General features: G+C 39.2%; 1 protein-coding gene across 8 annotated transcripts in view; it reads left to right on the plus strand.

The window, feature by feature from the left end:
* The window catches only part of rasal2 (RAS protein activator like 2), a 104,172-nt gene that overhangs the window by 50,814 nt on the left and 30,689 nt on the right, over positions 1-22,669 (plus strand). For 6 of the 8 annotated variants that reach the window (XM_088598154.1, XM_088598156.1, XM_088598153.1 and 3 more), the window contains 2 exons: positions 2,025-2,151; positions 22,105-22,211. In XM_088598154.1, coding sequence (XP_088454280.1) covers positions 2,025-2,151; positions 22,105-22,211 — 234 coding nt within the window. Of the gene's footprint in view, positions 1-2,024; positions 2,152-9,538; positions 9,794-19,297; positions 19,444-22,104; positions 22,212-22,669 lie in introns of those variants that run through there. The other 2 variants (XM_088598158.1, XM_088598157.1) reach the window with 2 other exon arrangements.

The raw sequence follows: 22,669 nt of genomic DNA on the forward strand, positions 1-22,669 counted from the left end.
TCGTTCACTGAAGCAGACTAGAGAATGAATATTGCACCCCTTTCAGGCCATACTGATTCCATCTGAAGATAGGCACTGCTGTCTCAATCCAATTCCCCATCTTATTTCCTATGAGCACAAAATCAGTTCTAAAAACAAATCCTTATAAAAAATGCTGTAGACTGTGTTTCTGGTGACCAGGCAAGTTTTTCAGCATTCTTTTTTGCGTCCTTATTGTGTGCTGCTCAGACCGCCAGGTAGTGTTGACATTTCCCGAGATTTCTCAGTGATTTTCATACCTCACTACAGCCAGTTCTTTTCCCCATCATCACATCTAATTAAAGTAATTATGGCCTGTGAATGTCATTCACAGTCTGGAGCTGATGGTAGTTCATAAAACCATAAACTATGTTGCAGTACAGGGGATGAAGGGGAGGAGGAACCTAATCGGATCTTGAAACTGCAATGTTTTGTGTCACACTGTCACCAGATATCTTTAAACGAGAAGTTCTAGACCACAGCAAGGTGGAAACTGCAAACTGAAAGGACGGGGTGTGGGAAAGTATTTGGCCCCTTTTCAGAGGTTTTGTACGAGGAAATTGTTTGAAGGGCTTTGACTTGGAATGCATGCTAGTGTGTTTTTGTCCTTTAATATGCTTCAGCTGTGGAAACTTCTAAGTATAATGAATACTGGATTAGGTAGCAGTGACATTCTTTCATTGCATGTGGTGTGGTGCTTAAGAAAGGAATTGATTTTGAAATGGAACTAGCAAGTAAACAAAATCTTTCAGCAGATCACCATGCATAGGGGAATAATTCATTACTGTAATTGAGCTTTATCAATTTATGAGGCCATTTTAGTTAGCTTGGAAAAGATACATTCTGAGTAAACTAGTGTGTTACTTCAGGGATATAAAGTATTTGGTAGGTGCTTTATTAATTAAGAGAAGGAGGGATTTTATTCTTCATCTGGATCTCTTGTTTTAAGTTTGAAATGAGTAAGCATCCCCTTGGTTACAAGAAAAGAAGAGGGACCAAAATGAGTAAACATACTGAACATAAAACTTCATGCATGCATGTTTTAAATACAGTAAATGGATTTTGGATATTGATTTACTGTTTTTGGTGTCATTTTGGCTGATAGATCATTAATCACTGAATTGCACTGAAGTAACATTGGCAGCTCATTAGTGAGAGTTAACAGGGTAGAGGCGATGAGGTGATTTTAAGGTGTTGAATGTCAGACCTGATGAAAATGGAGGAACAGAGGAACCAATATCCTTCTGGTATAAAACGAATTGGAGGCTGGATTAAGTGCGATTAAGTGTAATTTTTTATAGGGTGTTCACAGCCAGAAGTTTCTAACCTGGCAAGACAGCCTTAGAAATGCATCAATGATTGACCTCCATCGGGGAGATCTGGTCTCCCAGGACAAAGTCATGACACCTTGCTAAGATTGACACATCGACACTTATTCATCTTTGCAGTAGTCTTGTACTGCCAGTTTCACTGCATCACAAAGGCCAGACCACAGCAACCTGCACATCAGCTGTTGGACTGTGAGGAGACAATTAAACAGTCCGGTTCTTGCTGGTGTTTGTAGTAACAGAAGGACTCAGGTGCAGCCTTTCCTGCATCCTGTGGTATTGCAGAGATTAGTGAACAGGCACATGCTTGTCTAAATTTCACAAGAGGAATGGAAGAGATGCCAAAGAAAGCACTTTCAACCTGGTCCAAAGCATATGCCACATATCTAAAACTTGTATTGCTTTTCAACACAACTAGCCTGTGACTTTCAGAGCAGAGACTTTACAGATCAATCTTGCTCCTGATGAAAGCACATCAGCGTAATTAATTTTCCTATTTCATGGCTATTCCTCAATGTATTTTTTGGTGATTGAAGAACCTGTTTCATCACATTTAGATCGATGTATAATTAAAAAAGTTAAAAATGTTTAGATAACGTCTGGTTATATCTTACTCTTCCTCTGATCGTTGGCCTTGTTAGAATTAATGGTTTATTTTGGCCTCTCCCCTGCTCTCAGATGCCGGTTGAAGTGATTCACGAAAGCCCGCCTGAATCTTCTAAGGGGCGAAGTCTGCGGCGCACTGTCAGCGTGCCGTCAGAGGGGCAGTTCCCCGATTATCAGGCAGAGGGGGCTACAAAACTTGGTAAGTGTCAAAGACCACCATTGCCAGATAACCCTCACGTTGCAGTGGGTGGAGTGATTGGAGCAAAGGCACAAATGGTTGTGTGTTTTAACACCTTTATCGTGCGAAAGTGATTATATAGAAGAATGTGACCCTGACAAATGGTTGGGTTTGATCTCTGATTATATGCTTAACTGAGGAAAACTTTCTACTAGGATGATCTCAAAGTGGTTTGATCCCAACATATGACCACTTGGTAATGTGTTTACATCTGCACTGGTCAATAAGTACTTTCTTACACTTATAGGTTATCACTACTTTATAAGCAAAGGGAATCTGTTTAGCTGAATTTTTATCTTGCTCGAGCAAGAATACAAACACATATTGGGCAACTGTTAAGACTGTGCTTGGTTTATTGGTAAGACTGGTTTATTTTTTAATGTACTGAATAGAATGTTCATTGACATTGCACTTCCTTTAATTAAGTCTTTTCTGGGCACTTTGTTATTCTGTAGATCTTTGACAAAGTGACATCAGAAGTCTGTTTTAGTTAATGTTGTGCCTGATGTTACAATGTCAATGTGTTAGTTGAATTTATTGCAAACAAACCATAAATCTTAAGGACCTCACCAGTAGTTTCTGCATGTGAATGACACTTTACATATAGTATATCCTTTTATTGTACTGTAGTTCATTACTCTTTCACACTGCAGTATCAGGATCGTCCTTACCCTTGACTATTATTCCACAGCCGATGTGTATTAAAAAAAAAACCCTAGGACAAAGCATTTTGAAAAGTGGACTGTTCTATTCAGTCTCATTTGGATATTGAAGACACTTTGGTGGTTCAAACAAAAGATGGTCAGAATAGGCTGTCTGTACCAAGCAAACATAAAGAATAATTCCTCGCATTTATATGGTGCTTTTCATCCTGGAAGAGCCTGAAGTGCCTGTACTGTCGCAGATTTTATCAGTAGATCAATAATTTGTTCAACAGATCTAAAAAATTAGATCACCAGTTGATTTAAGGGGAAATCTAACTTTAGGCAGGGCAGAGTGTGAAAGCTCAGAGTTGAATTTTAGCCAGAATATTATGGTTAACACCACTATTCTTACAATCGGTATCATGGAATTTTAATGACCAAGTGTAATGTCTCATCTGAAGGGTGACATTCTCTAAACACACTGTTTCCTGTTGTCATACTAGGGTATTTGTCTGGAAAATCTGGTCCAGATAAACACATCAGTTACACACCCCTCATTACTATGAATCCAAAGAGCTGCCTATGTTGTGACTATTCAGCAAGTGTAAGGTGTCAACTAAAGTCCTTTTATCTTTGCATCAATTTTGGGGGGGATTCTTAAACTTTCTATCTGCATGCCAAGTGAGACTGAACTGTTATGTTGCTCTGCTGCCTGACCCAGCCTGCTGCATGGAACCCAGTAAAGCTTCCCATGTGACAAGAGAGCAGAGATAAACTATATGCTGATTTATTTTAATGAGGTTCCTGGCGTTTGACAGGCTGGCAGAAATGTTTGGGAAAGTAGGCGTGTGCTGAGCTGCAGGAATGTGAAGCTGAGGACAAGAAAGGCTGTGTTTATCTCCCCCCGCCCCCCCCAGAAGCAGGACTGACCCTTCAGTAATGAAGTGGGCAGAGGGCTCTCTTGGCCTGTGTGACCGCTGTGTGTTGAGTAATCTGGAGAATTAGGGGAGGGCTGCGTCCACTGACTGCTTTCTCTGTGCAAAGTCCTTTAGCACTTGTAGACGTTGGTCGGTGGGTCAGCAGAGACGAGAGAAGGTCTTTAGCTGATTTATTGTAGCAGCCACTGCAGTGGAGAGATGGACAGGCGTCAAATCTTAGGCAGGCTTTCATTCCTTGGGCTCCTTAACTGATCTCCATTCACCGCTCTTGGGTTCACAAGGGGGAGCAATGGGTTATTTATATGTTAATCTATACTTACTGTTGACAAAAGGGCCCAAAGAACTGCACTGATGATTCGCCTGTTCTTTCCGTCAAGCTTTTTCTTTTACAATTTCAAAGCCAGAAAGAAACAATAAAAAATAAGCAGGCAAAGATTGCTGTTTGCATGAAATTTCAATAAATACCTTTTGTAATGCAATCCGATGCATTACATGCTTTATTTGAAATCAAAGTGTCTTGGCTAGATATACATTTTACCATAGCCTTCAGCACCTATATCATTTTTCTTTGAGAAGCTTTGAATCGAGGTATAAGGACTGCATCGATAGTTTGAGAGGGTGAAGAATAGGCAACAGATGTTACTGATATTTTTTCCAAATGTTTATCCTTTTGTTGTGGATCTCTTGCCGAACTGAAAGTTACTTTTATCCAATGAGCATACACAAACTTCTGTGAATCAACAGCTGCCGGTCTCTTCTGCATTCCTGAGGTTGCTTAGAGACGATGAGATAAATCTTCCCTCTGTGTTTTAGATACTTCACGAAGTTTCCATCTTGGGTGGATATTTTTATCCAATAGCTGTGCTGTACGAACTGCTAGCCCCATGCACTCTTAATCAAAGTGCTAGATTGTGAATATCAGAGCATCTTATAGTCCGTAGTCTGAAAACTCCTCTCTCAAGTCATGCTGCTTTTCAGCTTAATGGTGGTGCGTGTGTTGTGGTTTGGTGAAAAAAAATGTTTTTAATTTCAGATTGATGCTAATTTTCTTTTCTTGCCTTCTCTAATGCATTTTGTCCTGCTGTAGCATGCCTTTGCTTGTATACTCGGTGGGCTTGGTTTCCTTTGAACCAAAGGATGAATTAATAACAAAACACCTCTAGTTTAATAAATCTGGCCCAGGGGCACAAACAGAACATGCATCATCATATTAATGATGGACCTACCTACCAGACTATTAATGTTTATTGCTTGATAATCCCAGAAAAGAGACCAGCCCGATAGCAGCATTTGTTGTAGAAAGCAGATGTCCTGATGAGTAGTTTTTCAGATGGGAGCTAAGACCGATCTGATCTGTCCCTAGTTGTCATGTGTACTTTTGCTGGTTTGTGTGTGGCATGTACTGATGTGTTTGTGAGGTTACTCCTGCACTGATAAGGGTGTTTGGCATTTCACACTGATCAACTCTTCATATGTGCATTCTCTGTTTGAGGGATTGTGATGGTCCTTGTTTTTCCACCTATTGCTCCATGCTCTTCTGGTTTCATGGTCTTCGCTTAATCATAGCAAGGTTGGTGTTGGAGAATGAATGAAGCTGGACGAACTCCTGTGCACTTCTGTGGTTGCTCTTCAAGTGTGTCAGAGTGTATTTTCTCAATAAGATGGTGATGATCTTAGTGAATGAAAATGATGTACAGAATAGGTGCTTTTTTTCCCATGTAGCTGGCCAGACTGGAGATAATTACACTGTCCCAATGTACTGGCCTGTAAGACAGTTGCAAAATCTTATGGCCTAATTACACATCTGATGCACATGAAACACTGTAGCATTCAGACGAAGCAGAGGTTTAAAGGCGTTTGTTAGGAAAGTCTTTGTTTCAGACCAATGAGGCTAGCAAAGCAACGTTAAATCAGTTCAAAATCTGATGGACGTGAGAGCAGCACATCTTTAAGATTTCTCCCACGCAGCATGCCGACTTCATAGATCGCAACATCATATCACAGCTGCACAGAACTGCAGAGGGGATGAGGAAGTGCTGTCCCTTTTTCTGAGACCTTGAGTTTTCTCATTGAAGGACATTTAAAATCTCTAGCTTTTCAGAAGTGGGGTAGGGGTGGGGGTATAACTGTGTTATCTGCTCTAATTACATTAAGGTCACTTCAAGTTCATCGGCAGTGGTTTAGAAACTATTCAATCAGGGGAGCCACACTGTAATTTGTTCTGATTTTTTTTTGGGGGGGTTGACAGCTGCAGCTTTCATTTTGCTGCAAAACATAGAATCATGCAAATCTATTGGGAATTTATCAATTCATCTTCCGTTTAAAGCTGAAATAGAACAAGTGGTTTTGGCTATAGCAAGAAAATATGGCAAAAAACACAAAAGGGGGGACTGTCCTGTGAGTGACAGTTCTTTTTCACCACAGCAGATGCTCACATCAGGGTTTTAACATCACTTTATTAACCCTTTACAATTTCTTGCATTAGGAATTACCTTTTCGCATACCCCAGCTTGCTCTCCATGAGACACACAGACACACAGATAGGGAGAGAGCAGTTGGGGTTAAGGGCCTTGCTCAGGAGCCCAACGGAGTAGGATTCCTCTGCCGGCTGCGGGATTTGAACCGGCAACCTTCCAGCCACAGGCGCAGATCCTTAGCCACAGAGCCACCGCTTCGCCCCGGAGTTTCGGTTTGTTTTTAATCTTTAACTTATAGTTTAATTTCATGTTTTGAGCTGTTGAACTTTTTGGTACTTAAACCTCATTTATCTCAACAATGCTTCAGATTTGAACCCCTGAAAGACATTGTACTTCCTTTTTGCTGGAGCCAGTCCTGATGTTTCAGTTTGGTGAGATGTGATTTAGTGTTTCTAGGAGTAACTGTGGTGGTTGACTGTCCATGGCGTGATTCAGCTTGAGGACTTGCACCATGAAGGCATCAGTACCAGAGTTACAAACCTTTGAGTTTGTCAAATGCTGTACATTACAAGCACATATAATATACACAGCAGGAAAAGGGGCATGATTTCTCTCCTGAAAAATAAAATACATAGGGTTTTTTTAAGTATATTTTGCTGAAAGGTTGTTACTTTTGTTACAGTTGACCCTGAGAGAAACATTTGACTTAACTGTTGCGGTATTACACAATCATGTCTGTTCCAGGATTCACTGACAGAGGCTTTGAGAACAGTCGCATAATTCACACAGTTCATTGTTCTGACAGTTTGTTGAAAGAACTGGCTACAGGAAGCATGTTCAGAATCTCTTCAAATACTTAAGATTTTATTTCCATGTAGGTTTCAAGACGGAGACTGTGATACTGGTGCTTTTCTTTTTTTTTTTGTTTCTAGTAAAAGACACATTATGATCTAGATAAATACTTCCTGAAAGCTAGGATTTCTTTACATTTTATTTTTTACTACACATTAGGTTGAATTAGTTATCTCTTATATTATTTTGCACTACTAATATTTTTATTGTGAACTGCACATTTATCCATCAGAGGACATACTTTTGAGTCTTAAAAGTTTATATAATTGGTGAATTCAGATTTAGTTTAATTGTAGTCATACATCGTCTTTCTCCTGTATTTTTGTCATTTCAAAGAAGGTATAGTTCACAAGTAACAGATTCTTGTTTAATTTTCCCCACAACTTAGGTGAAGCATATTGATAGAAGAAGACATACAGTATAGAAAGATTCATATCTCATATACAAGAAAACATAAGAACGAAAACAAAACAAAATTCAGTTCTGAAGATTGGTCATTTGCATTGATGCACTACTGAAAATGGAAAATACATGCATACTGTAAAATCTGAAGAATTTCCAACACTAAAACCTCTGAACTTGTACAGTATATACCCTTTTTAATTGTTCCTGTTTCTTATTCTTCTTACTTCCACTACCTAAACTCTCCCCCAAATCCGTATGAAAACTGTATCTAGAGTTCTCCTGGCAGTACAGCATTCCTGGATCCCCAGTCAGAAGGAGGACTTTGTAAGTGTTGATTGTGTGGGACTGATGAGCCAGAGAAAGTCAGTAGACTTATTGCAGATATAACATCTCTGGTTACTGGGAAATATTTAGCCAGTGCAGTTGTGGTGCTTTAGGAGCAGTGAAGAAAAGCAGGTCTGAGTTCCATCACATTCTAGCTTATTCAGAATTTAAAGCACTTTGTCCCAAAGGCTATTGTTAAATAAAAAAATCTTGTAAGCAAACCTTAACTTAGAACGCAAAAGAAAAGAGACCCAATTAGGATTTCCTGTTTCCTTCACACTGTTTTGATCAACGGGTTCATGGCAGATTAATTTATAATATATTGAGCCCACAGCTTTTCACACTGGTTTGCTTTCTCATGCAGTGTTTTCTCTCAGAGATAATGCATGAAAATCTAGGTTTTTTTCCCCAGCCAGACTTCCAGCCTATTTCTAGTTTACACTGTATGAATTTGGAACTAGTCACTAACAACTAGACCTATCCTTCTTGTCTCTAGATTTAGTGAGTGTATAGAAAGATGAGTCAAGATGTCCAAGAACAGACTGACAGGTTTACACTGGTGTTTTTTTTTTTAATTCATGGCATTAATAAACCCTCTACAAGGTCACTTTAAAATATCTTATTTTTATACCCGGGTCACTAGATTTATTTTCTGCAAATAATGTGGTGACTACTTTGTAACACCATTTTAACTCAGCAAATCTTTCAAGGAACAGTTCGTGGAACAGAATCCTCCACTGAGCAGAAGTATTTTCTCAAGAAAATTCATCTATTGTGAATGATTTAGACAGAGTTTGTGTTACAGAACAGATAAGTCTAGGGAACCTGTTATTTTTCTTCCCGTAGATATTTGAGGACAAAGTTGTTTCAAAGGAACTGAGATGTATTTCTTTTCTGAATGTGTCTGGAACAAGCTGTCCAGCAAAGTTCAACTAAGCCGACAGGAAATAAAACTAACCAAAAGGTACAGTGGAAACTATGCGGAAGTTAATTCGAAAATGAGAACGAGAGGCACCGTTTTATGTAGAGTTGTGGGGGTTAGCAACAAGTTACCCAGTCATGTTGAAGCCAGTACCCTGGCTTTCATTCAAAACAACAGATGGATGAGATCCCCAGATCAATTAGTTACAACCAAATAAGGCAGGTGGGCCAAATGGTCAAAAACTAAGTGTTCGTTGGTCATGAATGTTTTAAGCGTGTTTGTTTTGGGGATTGAGAACCGTACACGAATTGCTGTAAGTTTCGTAAATGTATGCTTTTAAAGAGTGATGCTGCTTAGTGTTCCGCATTTTGCAAATTGGTAAAGCAAAACGGACAAGTCGTTTCTTTAGCCTCAGAATCTGTTTTATATTCATTTCAACTTGTTTTGTGCAAGTGCCACTCACGCGGGGGGGTTTGGCTAACAAACTCTCCGCGTTACGCTGGCGTGTTGCATTATGATTGAAATTAAGCGTGAACATTCCCAGAATTAAGAAGAGGCGTGACACTTCCAAAGAAAATCCGTGACTACCTTTTCTTACAAAAAAAAAAGGGCAATGCAGCTGGATTTGCCCTGGACTGACATACATCAGAATGTCTTTGAGAGGGGGGGGGGCCGTGAAAATATTTGCCGCCCCCCCTTCCCAAAGATGGAAAAAGCAGGTCGGAGGGATTGGAAACCGTCGGGGAGACTTGGATGGAGAGCGAGTGCGGCGACTCGTTCCCTGGGCGAGCGGCTGGTGCTCTGAGAAGGCATCCCCCGGGAGCACGCGCCCCGTGCGTGCGTGTGTGTGTGTGTGTGCGCGCAGGGAGGGAACCCGAGTGAGAGGGGCCGCTATTGTTGCGCCTCTTTCAATGGAGCAACAGAAGAGAAAGGCTGGGTGGGTTTGACGGGCTTGGGGCTCAGGCTTTTCTGCATTCCGAAGTGTCTAGGGGCGAGCGACGTGCGAGTGCTAGCGAGATGCGAACTTGAGTCTCACACATGCAGTGGCGGATAGGGATGAAGGGAGCGTGAATATCCGTTTTCAGAACATGCAGTTTATAGGTAGGTACCTTTTTTTAAAAAAATCATGTGTCGTTTTTTTTTTAAAAAAACCGGTCTCCAGCATTATTCAGGGATTTATATTGAATTCACGAACGTTTCCCCCTTGAAGGTAAACGCGAAAGACTTGCGGCTCTTTTGGTTATGAAAGTGATGAGGATTGAATCCCAGTTTTTCACGTGTTGGTGAATGCGCGATGAAACTAGAAACTTTTTTTAAAAGCAGTTTTTTTTTTATTTTTGCCTGCAGCGTAAAACTGCAAAAAGTATTGTAGTACATGTAATTTACTGTATTTTACGTACTGCACACGGAACTGCACTGTTAACCCTCAGCACTCCATACAAACGTTAACATTGATTATATCTTATATCCATCTGTCGTATAACTGTTTTAGGAGGAAATTGTTTGGTTAAGCTATTGATTGACGTATTCAATTAATGTAATGGACCACTGTCCTTACTATTGAACTGCACTTCATCCGTACTTGTTGAAGTGACTCAACTTCAATCTGTAGAAAGCCTGGCGAAGAAGTGCCTGGTCCCATCGCCTTCTTATGTGGCTGGGTTTTGAAGTTCTGGGCTTTGGGAGCTTTTCCTTTTCCGTTTATAAATGCAATTCGCCATTAAAAATAGTTTTATTTCACGTTTGCTTTAAAATGTGGAAGGAAAAAAATGACTTGCTTGGGAATAACGCTGATGTAGAATTGAAACACTTGTCATTATTCATTGTATCGGACTGTTTCAGCGTTTGTATTGGAGTGTTTGAAGCTACTTTTGTTCTGCTAAAAAAAAATCGATAAACTTAAACTTAAAAAAAAACATGTTCTTTCCCTTACGTTTCCTGAAGAGGGTTCAAAGGTTGATTTGAGGGCTAAAACACAGGAGGCACCGAATGCATGGTATTCCCATAACCAGCATTATTCTCCGCACCTAGGTTTCACACAGCTCTTTTTAAGAAGCGTGATCTAAGGAAAGCTCGCTGTGTTCTCCGGGAATGATGGACGTCTGTGTTTCCGGTTCCCCGCTACTGCTGCCTTTCACCAGTGACCATGCTGAGGGAATCCGCATTAAGCACTTGCCACCGACACAGCTGGTTGCAGCGGTCTTTTCCCTCTCCCCCATGCTTAACCCATTTTGGAAAATCCTCCGACACTGCCAGGTGGTGATCTGTTATGAGACGTGTATGCGGATATTATGCGGGACCACATGACCTGGTTCAGTTGTCACACACCAGCTGTCACTTCTGAAGAGCGTCATATCTCCCCTTGAACATCATTAAAATAAAAACTCAAGTACATTTTCGGTTTCGCTCGCAAATGAATTAGGATTTCTTTTTTTAATTCGGGGAAATAGAAACTGCCATTCGTCTGCCACACTGTTCTGATGATGAATTTTAATTTATGGTAGAAAACATGTTCTACATCTGTGATTATTTGAGGATTTGTGGACGAATTGTACTTTTTTTTGCGTGGTACTTTGTGTTTTCAGAGTTTGTCTGGATTTACAAAAAAAAACACGACAGGATGTAAGGGTTTTCAGTTTCATCACATTGTGACACAGGCACATTGTGCAGGACCCACATTGTGCTGTAAACAAGTGAGTGGAGAATAGCACATTTTAAGATAGATTGTGATTCTTGCGTGTTTAATGTAATGAGTAAAACGCAGAGCAAACCAACCCTGTGTGCTGATCTCCTTCGTTGTCACAAACTTTGTCTGGAGTTTACAGCTCTTGTCAGAGTCAAGAGAAAAGAGTAACAGGTGCACCAAAAATACCTCTGAGGGCAGCTATCAAATAGTGTTACAGTGTGGGTCTTGGGGCCTAACATACGTTTGATGCTGCCTCTAGTTTGTGTGTACTTCTGTGAAGAGAGCTATTTATAAAACAGATGATAAAACTTAGGTTGACATTGTTGGATCAGCTCCCCCAAGATATACTGAATGCTGTTTTAATTGAACATTATTCAATTAATTGTATTTTATTATTACTTATCAGTTTGATTGGGTGGAAGACAACAGGAGTGAGCCAGCTTTATCATGTTAATCGTGTTTGTGTCCTATTTATTGATCTTCATTTAAAGATTGTGGCTTATAATATCACATCTTATAGAGATGAGAAGGCATTATAAATATGTCCCTCATACTTTAACCAGCTGTCAAAATGTAGCGGTAACCCAATAGTAATAATTTGTCATTTTAATTTAGAATGTCTCCTCCAAATGAATAATGAGTTTGTTTGAGAAATCACTCTTTAAATTAAATGGCAAATGATAGTTTTTCTTTGGGAGAAGTTTAAATTATTTTTAGACCAGGAGACAAGAGTGGAGGTGATGCAAGCAGGTGAGTAATTCCAGGAGTGGAGCAGAAATGACAAACAGGTTTGAGGACGAACAGTGCCTGGAGTTACAGGTTACCTCAGCGCCTTCGCTTTGGCTAAAACAGGTTCTGTCTGAATTCCCTAAATAGCTTTTGGTACCTGGTTTATCACCTGAGAGAGGAGTAGAATGTAAACATTCCTTCTTGTCAGTTGACAGTGTTGGGCTGAGGTAGTGAGTGCCCTGGGGTATAGGTGTAGACGTTACAGTAAAATGCAAGCTGCAATAAATGTGAATGAAACAAGATGCTGATGACCCGATACACATGGCCACATCAATCATCTTGGTGTCAGGTTTTGAGAGTCTTCAGTGTTCATGAAATAGAGTACAGGTACAGATCATTTTTGCTACAGCATAGTAAATGCATAGGAGACTAGTTTGCTTTCTTAGCCATAATTAAAAAAACTCACATATAATAGATGCAGCTGGTGCACAGGCAGGTAAGTTATCATATGTCTCCCAGTGTTCTTCAGTTATTAGAAGCTTTTAAAAAATATGAAGAGACTTTGACGATAAACTTTTGGCAAGCACATTCAGTAGGTATAATACACAGTGCATACAGTGGAGTTACTGTGGTCTTTTCGTTGTTTGTTATGAAAGACTAAGTGATGTGGTGGTGGAATTGAATGGGAAGACATGGTGAAACTTTGGATTCGAAAACTGTCGTCTCGCTTGATTACATTGGTGCTCCCAAAAAAATAGTCCTTAAACAGAAGACTGAAACATTTCGCATCCTTTACGTGCAAATGGTTTACAGGTGCAGGACAAAAAAGTGTTGTAATACACTGTAAGTGCGCCCCACAGGCCATAGCAAAATATATACATTAATATGTAATGGAGACTTGTTTATTCTGTTGAGAGCCAAAAACCCAGGCCCTTTGTTTCATTGTACAATAGGCTGTTCCTTCAGCATGGCCAGCAAAGTAAGGTTCTGTGCTGGCTGGTCCTGACTTAAGGGTAATTGAAACGTCAGATTAACGGTTTAGTAATCCTGTTACAAATGCTCCCTCGCACAGCGCTGGCAATCTCTGTTGTTTCTGTAGAAGCGGCTGGTGCTGGAAATGGTTTCTGCTGGGTTAGCAGGAGGGTGTAGAGTAGCTTTGCATTTTGCTCTCCTTCTGAACTGCCTGTAGATTTTGATTTTTGTAGACTAAAGTATGTTATTCTTGTGTTGTTTTGTGTGACAACCAGAAAATCAAGTAGTGTTTGAGCTGAAAGGAATTCGTCGTCTTAGTTGTGTGATGTGCTACTTATCCATTTTTCTTCTCAGATTTGCATGTCTGATATTACAAATGAAAAGTTGTGGGGGTCTTGTTTTACTTTTGCTTTTTTTTCCGTTCAGCAGTGTTTGATTTCTGCCTGCCTTCAAATTTGTAAGCTCTAAAGTGTTTGTGGAATAGTGTTGGTTCCATTTAGAAGCAGGATATCCTCAGTGTCTGCTGATTCCTTATTGATGGTTTGCTATGACACCAGTTAAGGATTTTTTGTTCGGGCACTCCCACTCTTAACCAGTTATTACAACATTGATTTTGTTTTGCTGTTTCTTTGATTTAAAATGGCAAATCATTTTGTTGAGGACAGCAGTGAGGTAATTTTGGACAGACCCCAAAACACACTGTTTGCCCTTGTAATGATCTGACAGAGGGGGAAACTAGTTTGATTATAAGTGCTTAAGACAAAGTGTAAGGTTCAGAAGCTCTGCATTATCACTGCATGACCTCTTTAAATTCAATCGACTTGTAATTTTACTGATAGCTCCTTATTTTTGCCAGCTGCAGTTTGGCAGAGGAACGAGCTACCAGAAATAGAAGCATAGTCTAGTCTCAAATTAATCCAGCGCAGATGAAGGGTAGAATGGAAGAACAATTAACTGGGTTTTTCATGTCTGTAGACGCATGGTTCATGCTCAAAATAAGGTTCAAAATGATTTCAGATAGGAGCCATCTGACAATTGTCCCATATGAAGGGGATGTTGAATTGTCTGCTCTCACAGATGTCTGTCTGCAGCAGACTTGAGCCAGGTCAATATTAAATTTCCATTCTTACAAACGAATGCCGGGTCAATGGATGCATTTTTTAAATTCAATTAAATTACATGCTTTGAGGTATATCTATGTAGTATTTCTACATGAACTATTTCATGTAGTATGTCTGCATGAAATAACCATTTATGTTACAGAGTAGGTGTTTTAGTTATACGATATACTATAACAAAGATAAAGTTCAGCTTTGATAGCCTGTGTGTTTATTTATTTTTTTAATTTTCAGCCCTAAGGGTATAGGCATACACCCACAGATATGCACAAAATTAAAGTTGATATATTCATCATTCATCAGCTGTAACGTGTCATTCAATTGCTGTACTTAAAATCTTACAATCAGCTGTTAGTGAGAAATATGACTGGTGTAGATGGTACTGTATTTTTAGTAAGCAAAATATTGATTGGGGTAAAATATAGAAAAACATTCTAGTTTTGTATGTATATAATTCAAACAAGCATACCTGTATGATCAAAGTGAGATCTGGCTAATTTCTTAAGGAACCTATTGTATACTGAGTCATTGAGTTTCAGATTTCCTTACTTTTCAGAACTATGATCTGTATTCCTACTGTATAGACCCTGTACTTTAAAGATTCCATGTGGACAAGGAGGTTCCCTCTGTTGCTGGAAATTCAGTAAAAAAAAAATAAAGATTTTTTTTCCTTCAGCTCCAGAAAAATAAGTTAGTTGTTAAGGACTTAGTTTATGTGTTAAATAACAGTCTGTCATGGTGGAAAATGGCTCCAACCACAATTTATGGTGAAAGTGGTTGTAACCCCACCACATGTTAAACTCTTTCTTGGGTCAGGGTATCAGGTTAAGACAAATATGAAGATGGTCATTTGCTTGTCAGTGTCAATGATTAATATTGAAGTGTAATTCTTAGTTTCTCCTTATTAATGTCTTAACTATGCTTAAATAAGATCACTGATTAAAGCAAAATGGGCAAACCATGCTAATTTAATACATCAAAAACATTTTAATGTTCCAAAGCAAGGTTAATCAGTAATTGGAATTAATCCCATATATCCCTAATGCAAATCTGAAAGCATTGCTGCTGACCTAGGAGCAGATGTGGGGAGCCAAGACTTTCTGCAGCAAGTTGTGAATCTTTTGGCACTCAGAATACTTCCTTAGGGGAAAAAAACTGTTGGTTTGTTAAAAAAATAAAAAAAAACTCTTCAAAATCTTTTAAATACGTGGGTGTTTGGGGAGAGAGGAGGGAGCACCAAGCTCTTCATTTTAATGACAAATTCCTAATCTCTTTCTCAAATGTCTTTTTTTTTTATTCCTCAGTCTTGTTGTGCCCTCTGAGGTATGGGCACACAAGAAACGTTAAAACTATTTGTAATGCATGGGTTTGTGTGGAGGTTACCATATCCAAAATCTATATTCCACTTTATTGCTCCAGTTACCATATCACAATCTCATCTTTGTCTATAGATTTTGAAATGAAGCCTCTATTATCCCATTAAAAGTCACCCTGAGACTTTAACATTTGAAACAGCCCATGTCAGCATTTTATTGGCTTTCTCAATGATTAAATCTTTGACGAGATTATCTTGTTTTCACCTCAGGCCTCTCGTACATTAAAACCCTCTGAACATCATCGAGATGATATCCGATATTAAGCATTGATGGACCAGATTAATTATTTATGTAGAACAGTACAGTTGGCTTCAGGAAATCTGGCTTGGTTCCAGATTCTCTTTTGAGCTGGAAAAGAAGGTGAAAAGTCGCGACATTTCAACCAAAGTACAACAACAACAATACTGCGCCATGCGTCTACTTTACTCATCAAATGCAAACCATTGTTGTCATGAGAACCCTAAGGTCTATCTGTAAGGAAGAAAGATTGAATCTGCAGCATTTATTGTGTTCTGTACTGAACGTCACAGATTTATGAAAGCTACATGCACGCAGTTTTGAATGAGTTCCAATTGGGGTCCTATTATCTCAATCTTTTTAGGATTGGTGTGCTCATTTTAAATATAGAAATACAGCATTTACATTTTTAAAAAAAGCAAGCACAGCTGATTAGTGTTTGTACTATACACAGTAGTCATCCAGGCAAAACTGCACTTAATGTTCGAAAGCATCTTCTTACTTACAAACTTCTGCTTACACATTGAGATCCCTATTAAATAAACTGTTTTAGATGTATAGCAATCATTCAACAATCTTTAATTTGTGAAGGGACATTGCTTTAGAACTTAATTACGGTTTCTTTTACTTAATCTTTAAATCAATGCAAGAAATACACTTCCAACTACAACAAATTTAATCTTAGCTGTCATTAAGTAAGATAGCCAGCCATTTGTTTTGTTAGTCCCTTGCCTCTGCTGTACATTAGAGTGGATAACTCCATAAATGCTGCAATAGCTCTGAAATTAAGTTCTTTCACATTGCAATGATGTTAGTGATTTGGAATGCAGTGTGCTGTAAGTCGTGGTCTAGGGATGTTAACACCAGCACTGCTGTGAAGTACCTGAAGACTGAAAAAGCTGTAAGTGAAGACTTAAAACCACAAATAAATGTATAATAGAAAATTATACAAGTCTCTAGCTTCTTACTTGAAACACGTATCATGTGTCATGAAGTATGAATTCTAAGTTTTTTTTAACTACAATAGAAATATAAAATGCAAGTTTTTAAAAGTATATTCATACCTCAAGGAAATATTAATTAGAAATACCCCTATCAAATAAAAACAGAAAAAATGTAGTCTGAAGTACCTCTATATTTGTAATACTCAGTTGCAACAATAGGCATTGTATTCATGAAGCACTTATCTTGGTTTTTCTATAGATTTATCTGCCTTCAGATCTTTAAATTTATGTAGATTTCCAGCTGCGCAAAGACTTAATCTTCATTGTTTGTGTATTTGTGTATAGAATGTGTATTAATGCAGGTGCCCTTGTGGAATAAGTTAATTTTAATAGTAATGCATCTTCTCATCTGTATGAACTCTTTAATGAGCCAACGTTTCCTGCATAAGTGTAATGCTGCAGTTGGCAGCCAGCGGCTCTTTTCCATTGGAATGGATCAATGTGTTGTCCACTGGGAGTTGCCCTGAAATTGATGAATCTGCCTGCGTAGATACAAGTTAACTGAGCCGGCCTTTGCTGTTAATTTGAAAAGCCTGCCATATCCTATCTGATTTGTACTGCTGGGTTTCGTTTCTGATTGTTGTATGTGCCTCCCACGCCATCAGCATGACCTGCAGCTTTTTGGGACAGTAGGGCTGGAAGAAAAAATGTTATGTACCCTTTGAAAAGGTGAGATCCTGAGGATCGTGGAAACAATAAAAGACATACATGCCCTATTTAAGAAACAGTCTTGCAGGATGCAGTGTAAAAGGAACCTACTATCTGGGCAGAATGTAAACTGAACCTCGTTTCAGTTCCTGTGATTTGAAAAAGCATCTGAATATGAGTATAATAACTGGCTGATGGGTGAAGGAGATTAATGTTTTTCCTTCAGAAGGATCATGTTCAGGTACTTCGTAAATTATTCGGAATGCAGCAGCTATTTCTGTTACTGAATAAAATCCCAAACCATTATTTTTCAGTCTCCGGTGTCATTAAACATCTCCAGCCATTGTTGTGTTGTAACATCTCAGTTGTGCTTCAGACAGCGATATAAGCACATAGACAGGAAATGGTTGCCTATTACTCCTGCCAGCTTGTTTTCCAGGTTAAGGTTCAAAGGTGGAGGTACCTAAACATGTAGAAAATAGGGTGAGGTTCTGATGCAGTGGTGCAGTACATTGTTTTAGATCTTCAGTAGATTTTATTATTAATAGGCACTTTCAAGCTTTGTCTGTACAGTATGTTTAGCGTGCAGGTGGTTTGAGATATTTAATGGCGTTTTGAGGGAGGGCAGAACTTGGTTGTAATTGAATACTCCAAGTCAGGAAGAAGCATCACATTCCCCACTGATAAAAATCAATGGTGGCATGGTGGATAGCAACATTTCGGAAAAGGCAGATCTTTGACTGTTTTCTTTGCGAACGTGCAAAAACTCAGTTTGCCACACAATGCCAGACATTGAGGACTGTTGAGTTTACTGTAAGGTGACTTATCATTTGCAGGAAATGCTCTGGGACTACCTGCGTGTCTTCTTGTGTCATACTTGAAAACCATAATATGTGGGTTCCATTTGCTTTTTGAACTTTTTGCATTTATTAAGAATTTTCAGAATGTTTGAAAAAGTTATAAGGATTATTAATAAAGTGCCGCACATTTGTAATTTTTACATTTATTTTCAGTGTGAAATGTGTATTAGAAGTATAATATTTGAACTAACAGTATCACTGGAGTAACTGGTTAGAGCTTTATTTTTTATTTCAATGTGAAAACCTGCTTTAAATGACTAAACTTCATACGTCTGAAGCATAGAGTGTTTACTCACTTTATACTCGGTAATCGAATAAAGAGCAGAAATGTGTTAAGATATTATTTTAACTCTTTGATATTTGAACTGACAATATCATCAGTGTTAAACCATCACATAAGCATGACTTTGGAAGGTTCAAATTGATTGTACCTGAAAAGCTGATTAGTTAACACAGTACTTACACTCACTGTAGCCCTCGTCAGGGGACTGTGCAGCACTGACTCCCGGACAGAGACCTGGAGTCCCTGTAAAAAAATGTGCCAATGTTCCCAGCTTTTCGGAAAATGAAACGGAATGTGATTAGGTGTTCAGGATTAAGGTCGTGCCAGAGAACCGTTTAAAGAATCTTTGGATTATCAGTTAAGTACAGGTATAAATTTCTCCTAATGCTCGTCTGTCACTGACTCAGAAATCTTTTCATCGCATTGTCCCAGAGGTGCAGCAGGCAGACAGAGCAGGAGTTACTGCTGAAGCTGCTCGGTATTAGGTGGAGAGAAACGGAGTAGTGCAGTTACAGCGATTGATTGAATAACTGCGGTAAAATCTCTTCCTCTGACAGCCAAAACCTAGGACTGTGATAAAGTGAAGGTTAGGACGGAAGCCGAGAGAGAGAAAGAGAGAGAGTCTGCAAGGAAGAAGCCTGTACGAAGGAAATTAATTGCAAAGATGTAGTTCAACTACTCAGACATGGAGAGGAGAAATCTGGTGCGTAGGCAGTGGTCACTACTCGGAAGTAGTACACTTTACTGATTGGCTAATGATCTGTGTTCGGCCAATCCAGAGGTGAATTGTACAGCCCATATGACATTCTTCAAATGATGGGGAACAGCTGTGATAGAGGTATAGAAGTTTTATCTTTATATTGTGCTTTTTACTGTCTTATTAACTGTGATGTTGAAGCCTCTGTGTTAATTAATCCAGTGCACTTGAAACATCTGGAGCCAGAAGGTTGTTGTGGGCTGTTTTTTGGTTCTCACATGTTATACTAAGGGATGTCATCTCAGGGGCTCATGAGAATAATACAGTATTTATATTGAACATTCTGCATGGAAAATAACATTTTTGGGAGTGTTATCCTGTACTTTAGGAGGTTCCATTTCTGAGTGTGGATGTGAATCTACATGTTGTCGTAATTTTGCAAACTATTACTTTTGTCAAGCATGTGTAATTTTTAAAAACCTTCTGGCAAGAGTCTGGCTAAGGTAACTACAGTATTTTTAGTTTCATTTAAGTTGTCTTTTCAAATGCATTCTTTTGTTGTGCACTGTATCAATATTACCAGGATAACAATGTTTCACTTATGCATATAATAGTCTCCAAATTCCCAATGATTTTGGTGCATAATGTTGAGAGTTCATAAGATGTATTGCAGAAAGTAGACTACTGTATAACTTTAATTAGATCAGCAAACAGTATTGTCATTGGATGAAGTACAAAATGTATGTAACAAAACACAGTTAAGCTGTGGCGAAGTTATTTTTCCGTTTATTCTTAAATCTCAGCATCACGTTCTCATATGAAAGATTTATATGCTTCATGACATCCAAGTTAAGGCACAAATCACATTTCTTCTGTTTGCCAGCTGTTATTCGCATTTGACTTCTTTGAATTTTAAGCCGATACTCATGTGCTTTGCTTACACGACAGGCAGGAGTCCTCTGTATGCTGCAGTCACTTCACTGACGTGTCTGTAGGTCACTGACTCCGTCAGGAGAAGTTAGAGGTCTCTGTCATTGGAGGAATACTGCAGGCTAAACACTGCTTCAGTCTGGGCAGTGTTCCAGAGGGAAGGTTGTCACTCTCTATAGGCCACTAAAGCATTCCCTTATTAAGAGCTAAAGGCTAGTGTCAAATTGCTCATAATATTGTGTTTGGTTAGCTGTTATTAAAACAAAGAGGTATGGGGAAATCCCGTTCTGTACAGATCAAAATCTGTAGAGATCTAGAGACCAGGATAGCATGATTGAACTGAACAGCTACTCACTCTTGAAATGCTTGATACTTAAAAACATGTGCTCAGTTTTTCTGTCCATTCACCTGGGTTCAGACTCGGGTATTCTGCACAGCATCCAAACATAAGATGAATCCCTCAATCCTGCGCGGCATTTTCAAAATCCCAGGTTGGCGTTGGGCAGTAAGGGTGTTTCTTTACTTTGAGGTGTACAGTCCTCAGAGAGGTCTAAATTACGTGTGGTCTCAACAGGTGAAAAGCCAACGATGGGCATCTTAATGAAAGCGTGCATCTTTCTTACACTTCATTCATGATTTGGAATTTGTGATTTTTTTTTTTGTAAGCAGGAATCTGAACTTTTTATTGTGATATGCTTTAAGCGTCCGTTTTCTTTTAAGACCCAGCCTCATCATCATGTCGGATTGAGCATCGCTTCTAATATAGGTCTCCAGAAAACAGTGAGGTTTCTCGTGTGGTACAGTTCCACAAAGCCCAAAGGGCAGTAGGCATACAGGGTGGCTAAGGGCTATTTTTGCTTGCAACACACTGATCAGCAAGGGTCCATCTGGTGGGTTGAATGCATTTCGGTGGGACTTATTAGCTATGGGGTATTGATCCTTTCATCTTTAGTTAGCTTTTGTGGGGGAGGGGGGATTGAAAGAAAATCTTCCACAAACAATTCTTTTCAAGTTGTTTTTCTTCTGATGACTGTTTTGGTGCATCTGTAAATTCCAGCGAACTGCAGAACAAAAGCCTTCGCCCCGTTCCTTCTGAAAAGGGGGGAGAATTACCCACAAGACACTCTGATTGGCACCAGCTATATCTCTGTACCGTCTCTCTTTTGTTGGCGGACCCCGAGGGAGGCTTAAGATTTAGTTGCAGCAGTGAGCGAATTCTTGTCTTATTGAGCACTACATTGGTGGTCCCTCAGTGCCAGGGGCTGAAGTATTGTCGGCTGTGCGCCGAGTTGGAAAGATTGAATCTAAAATATTTGATGCACCTGCTGTCATACTGTGTGCTACTTCATAAACACCTTGGACTGCCACCAGCCTTTAAGAGAATCCGCTGTGTAATAAAAGAGTGAAAACAGCAGAGCAATATAGGCCACTTCTTCCTTTGACCAAATATAAATTTGAATCTAGAATATTCAGTTTTCATGTTGAGGAGTGTAGCCCATAGGTGTTATTTTTCGGTAATAGGTTAATTCTCTGTACCATGGCAGACGGCAGCCGCAAAACCTGCATGTCATGTCTCCTTAAAGCTGGGAAGAAAACTACCTCTGTCATCTTTTAGCATTCCTAAGAGAAAAATAGTTAAAATACTCAAAATGTTGGTCCCAACTATACTATAAAAAAAATCTGCACTAGTTTTATACAGAGTGAGGCATGATGCTAAGAGAAGCGATTGTGTGATTCTCATTTTTTTTTGTGCACAAAAATTAGCCCGGCCTTTTGCTGCTGATTAGTTCTTCTCCGAAGTTACAAGAAATGAAGGCAGCATTCGATTTCCACTAGTTGATTTGTCTCTTCCTCTCTCTGCCTTTTTTACAGAAGTGTCTGCTGAGAGGTCACCGAGAAGGAGGAGTATATCGGGAGTTGGAAGCACTGAGAAAACCAGCTCTATGGATGGGCCGAACTCCTCCCCTTTCAAAGTTCCAGTATGTCTGATTTGTCATTATTAAACATTGGGAGTGCTGTGTTTCTGTCTTCTTCCATGTGCCCAGATAATGGGGTTGACTGCTCATGATGTCTTTTTAGTCTTGCTTTATTAGATTTGTATTTTAGGATTTATTTCCACCCAAAATGTGTCCTGCTGGACAAATTGGGAATGCACAGGGGCAATGCATTAAAAAGCACAGGAAAAAGAGCCCAACCACATAATAGTTCACAATCCAGAATGAACCGTTTAGTAAAGTGCTTCTTATGGCATAATGCTCCAAAGCTATATAGTGATAATATTCAAATTCAATGCATTTGTTAATTATGGTGCAAAAGGCACTGGCTAATTAGTGGAGTACCACACGGATCTGTATTATTACCTGTTCTTATTAATTTTTATCAATCACAAAGGTTCTACTATACTTACAGTATAAAGCTGCAGTTGATCTAAAAACAG

Source organism: Lepisosteus platostomus, chromosome 11 (assembly GCF_059453375.1).
Source record: "Lepisosteus platostomus isolate fLepPlt1 chromosome 11, fLepPlt1.hap1, whole genome shotgun sequence".
Classification (NCBI taxonomy): domain Eukaryota; kingdom Metazoa; phylum Chordata; class Actinopteri; order Semionotiformes; family Lepisosteidae; genus Lepisosteus; species Lepisosteus platostomus.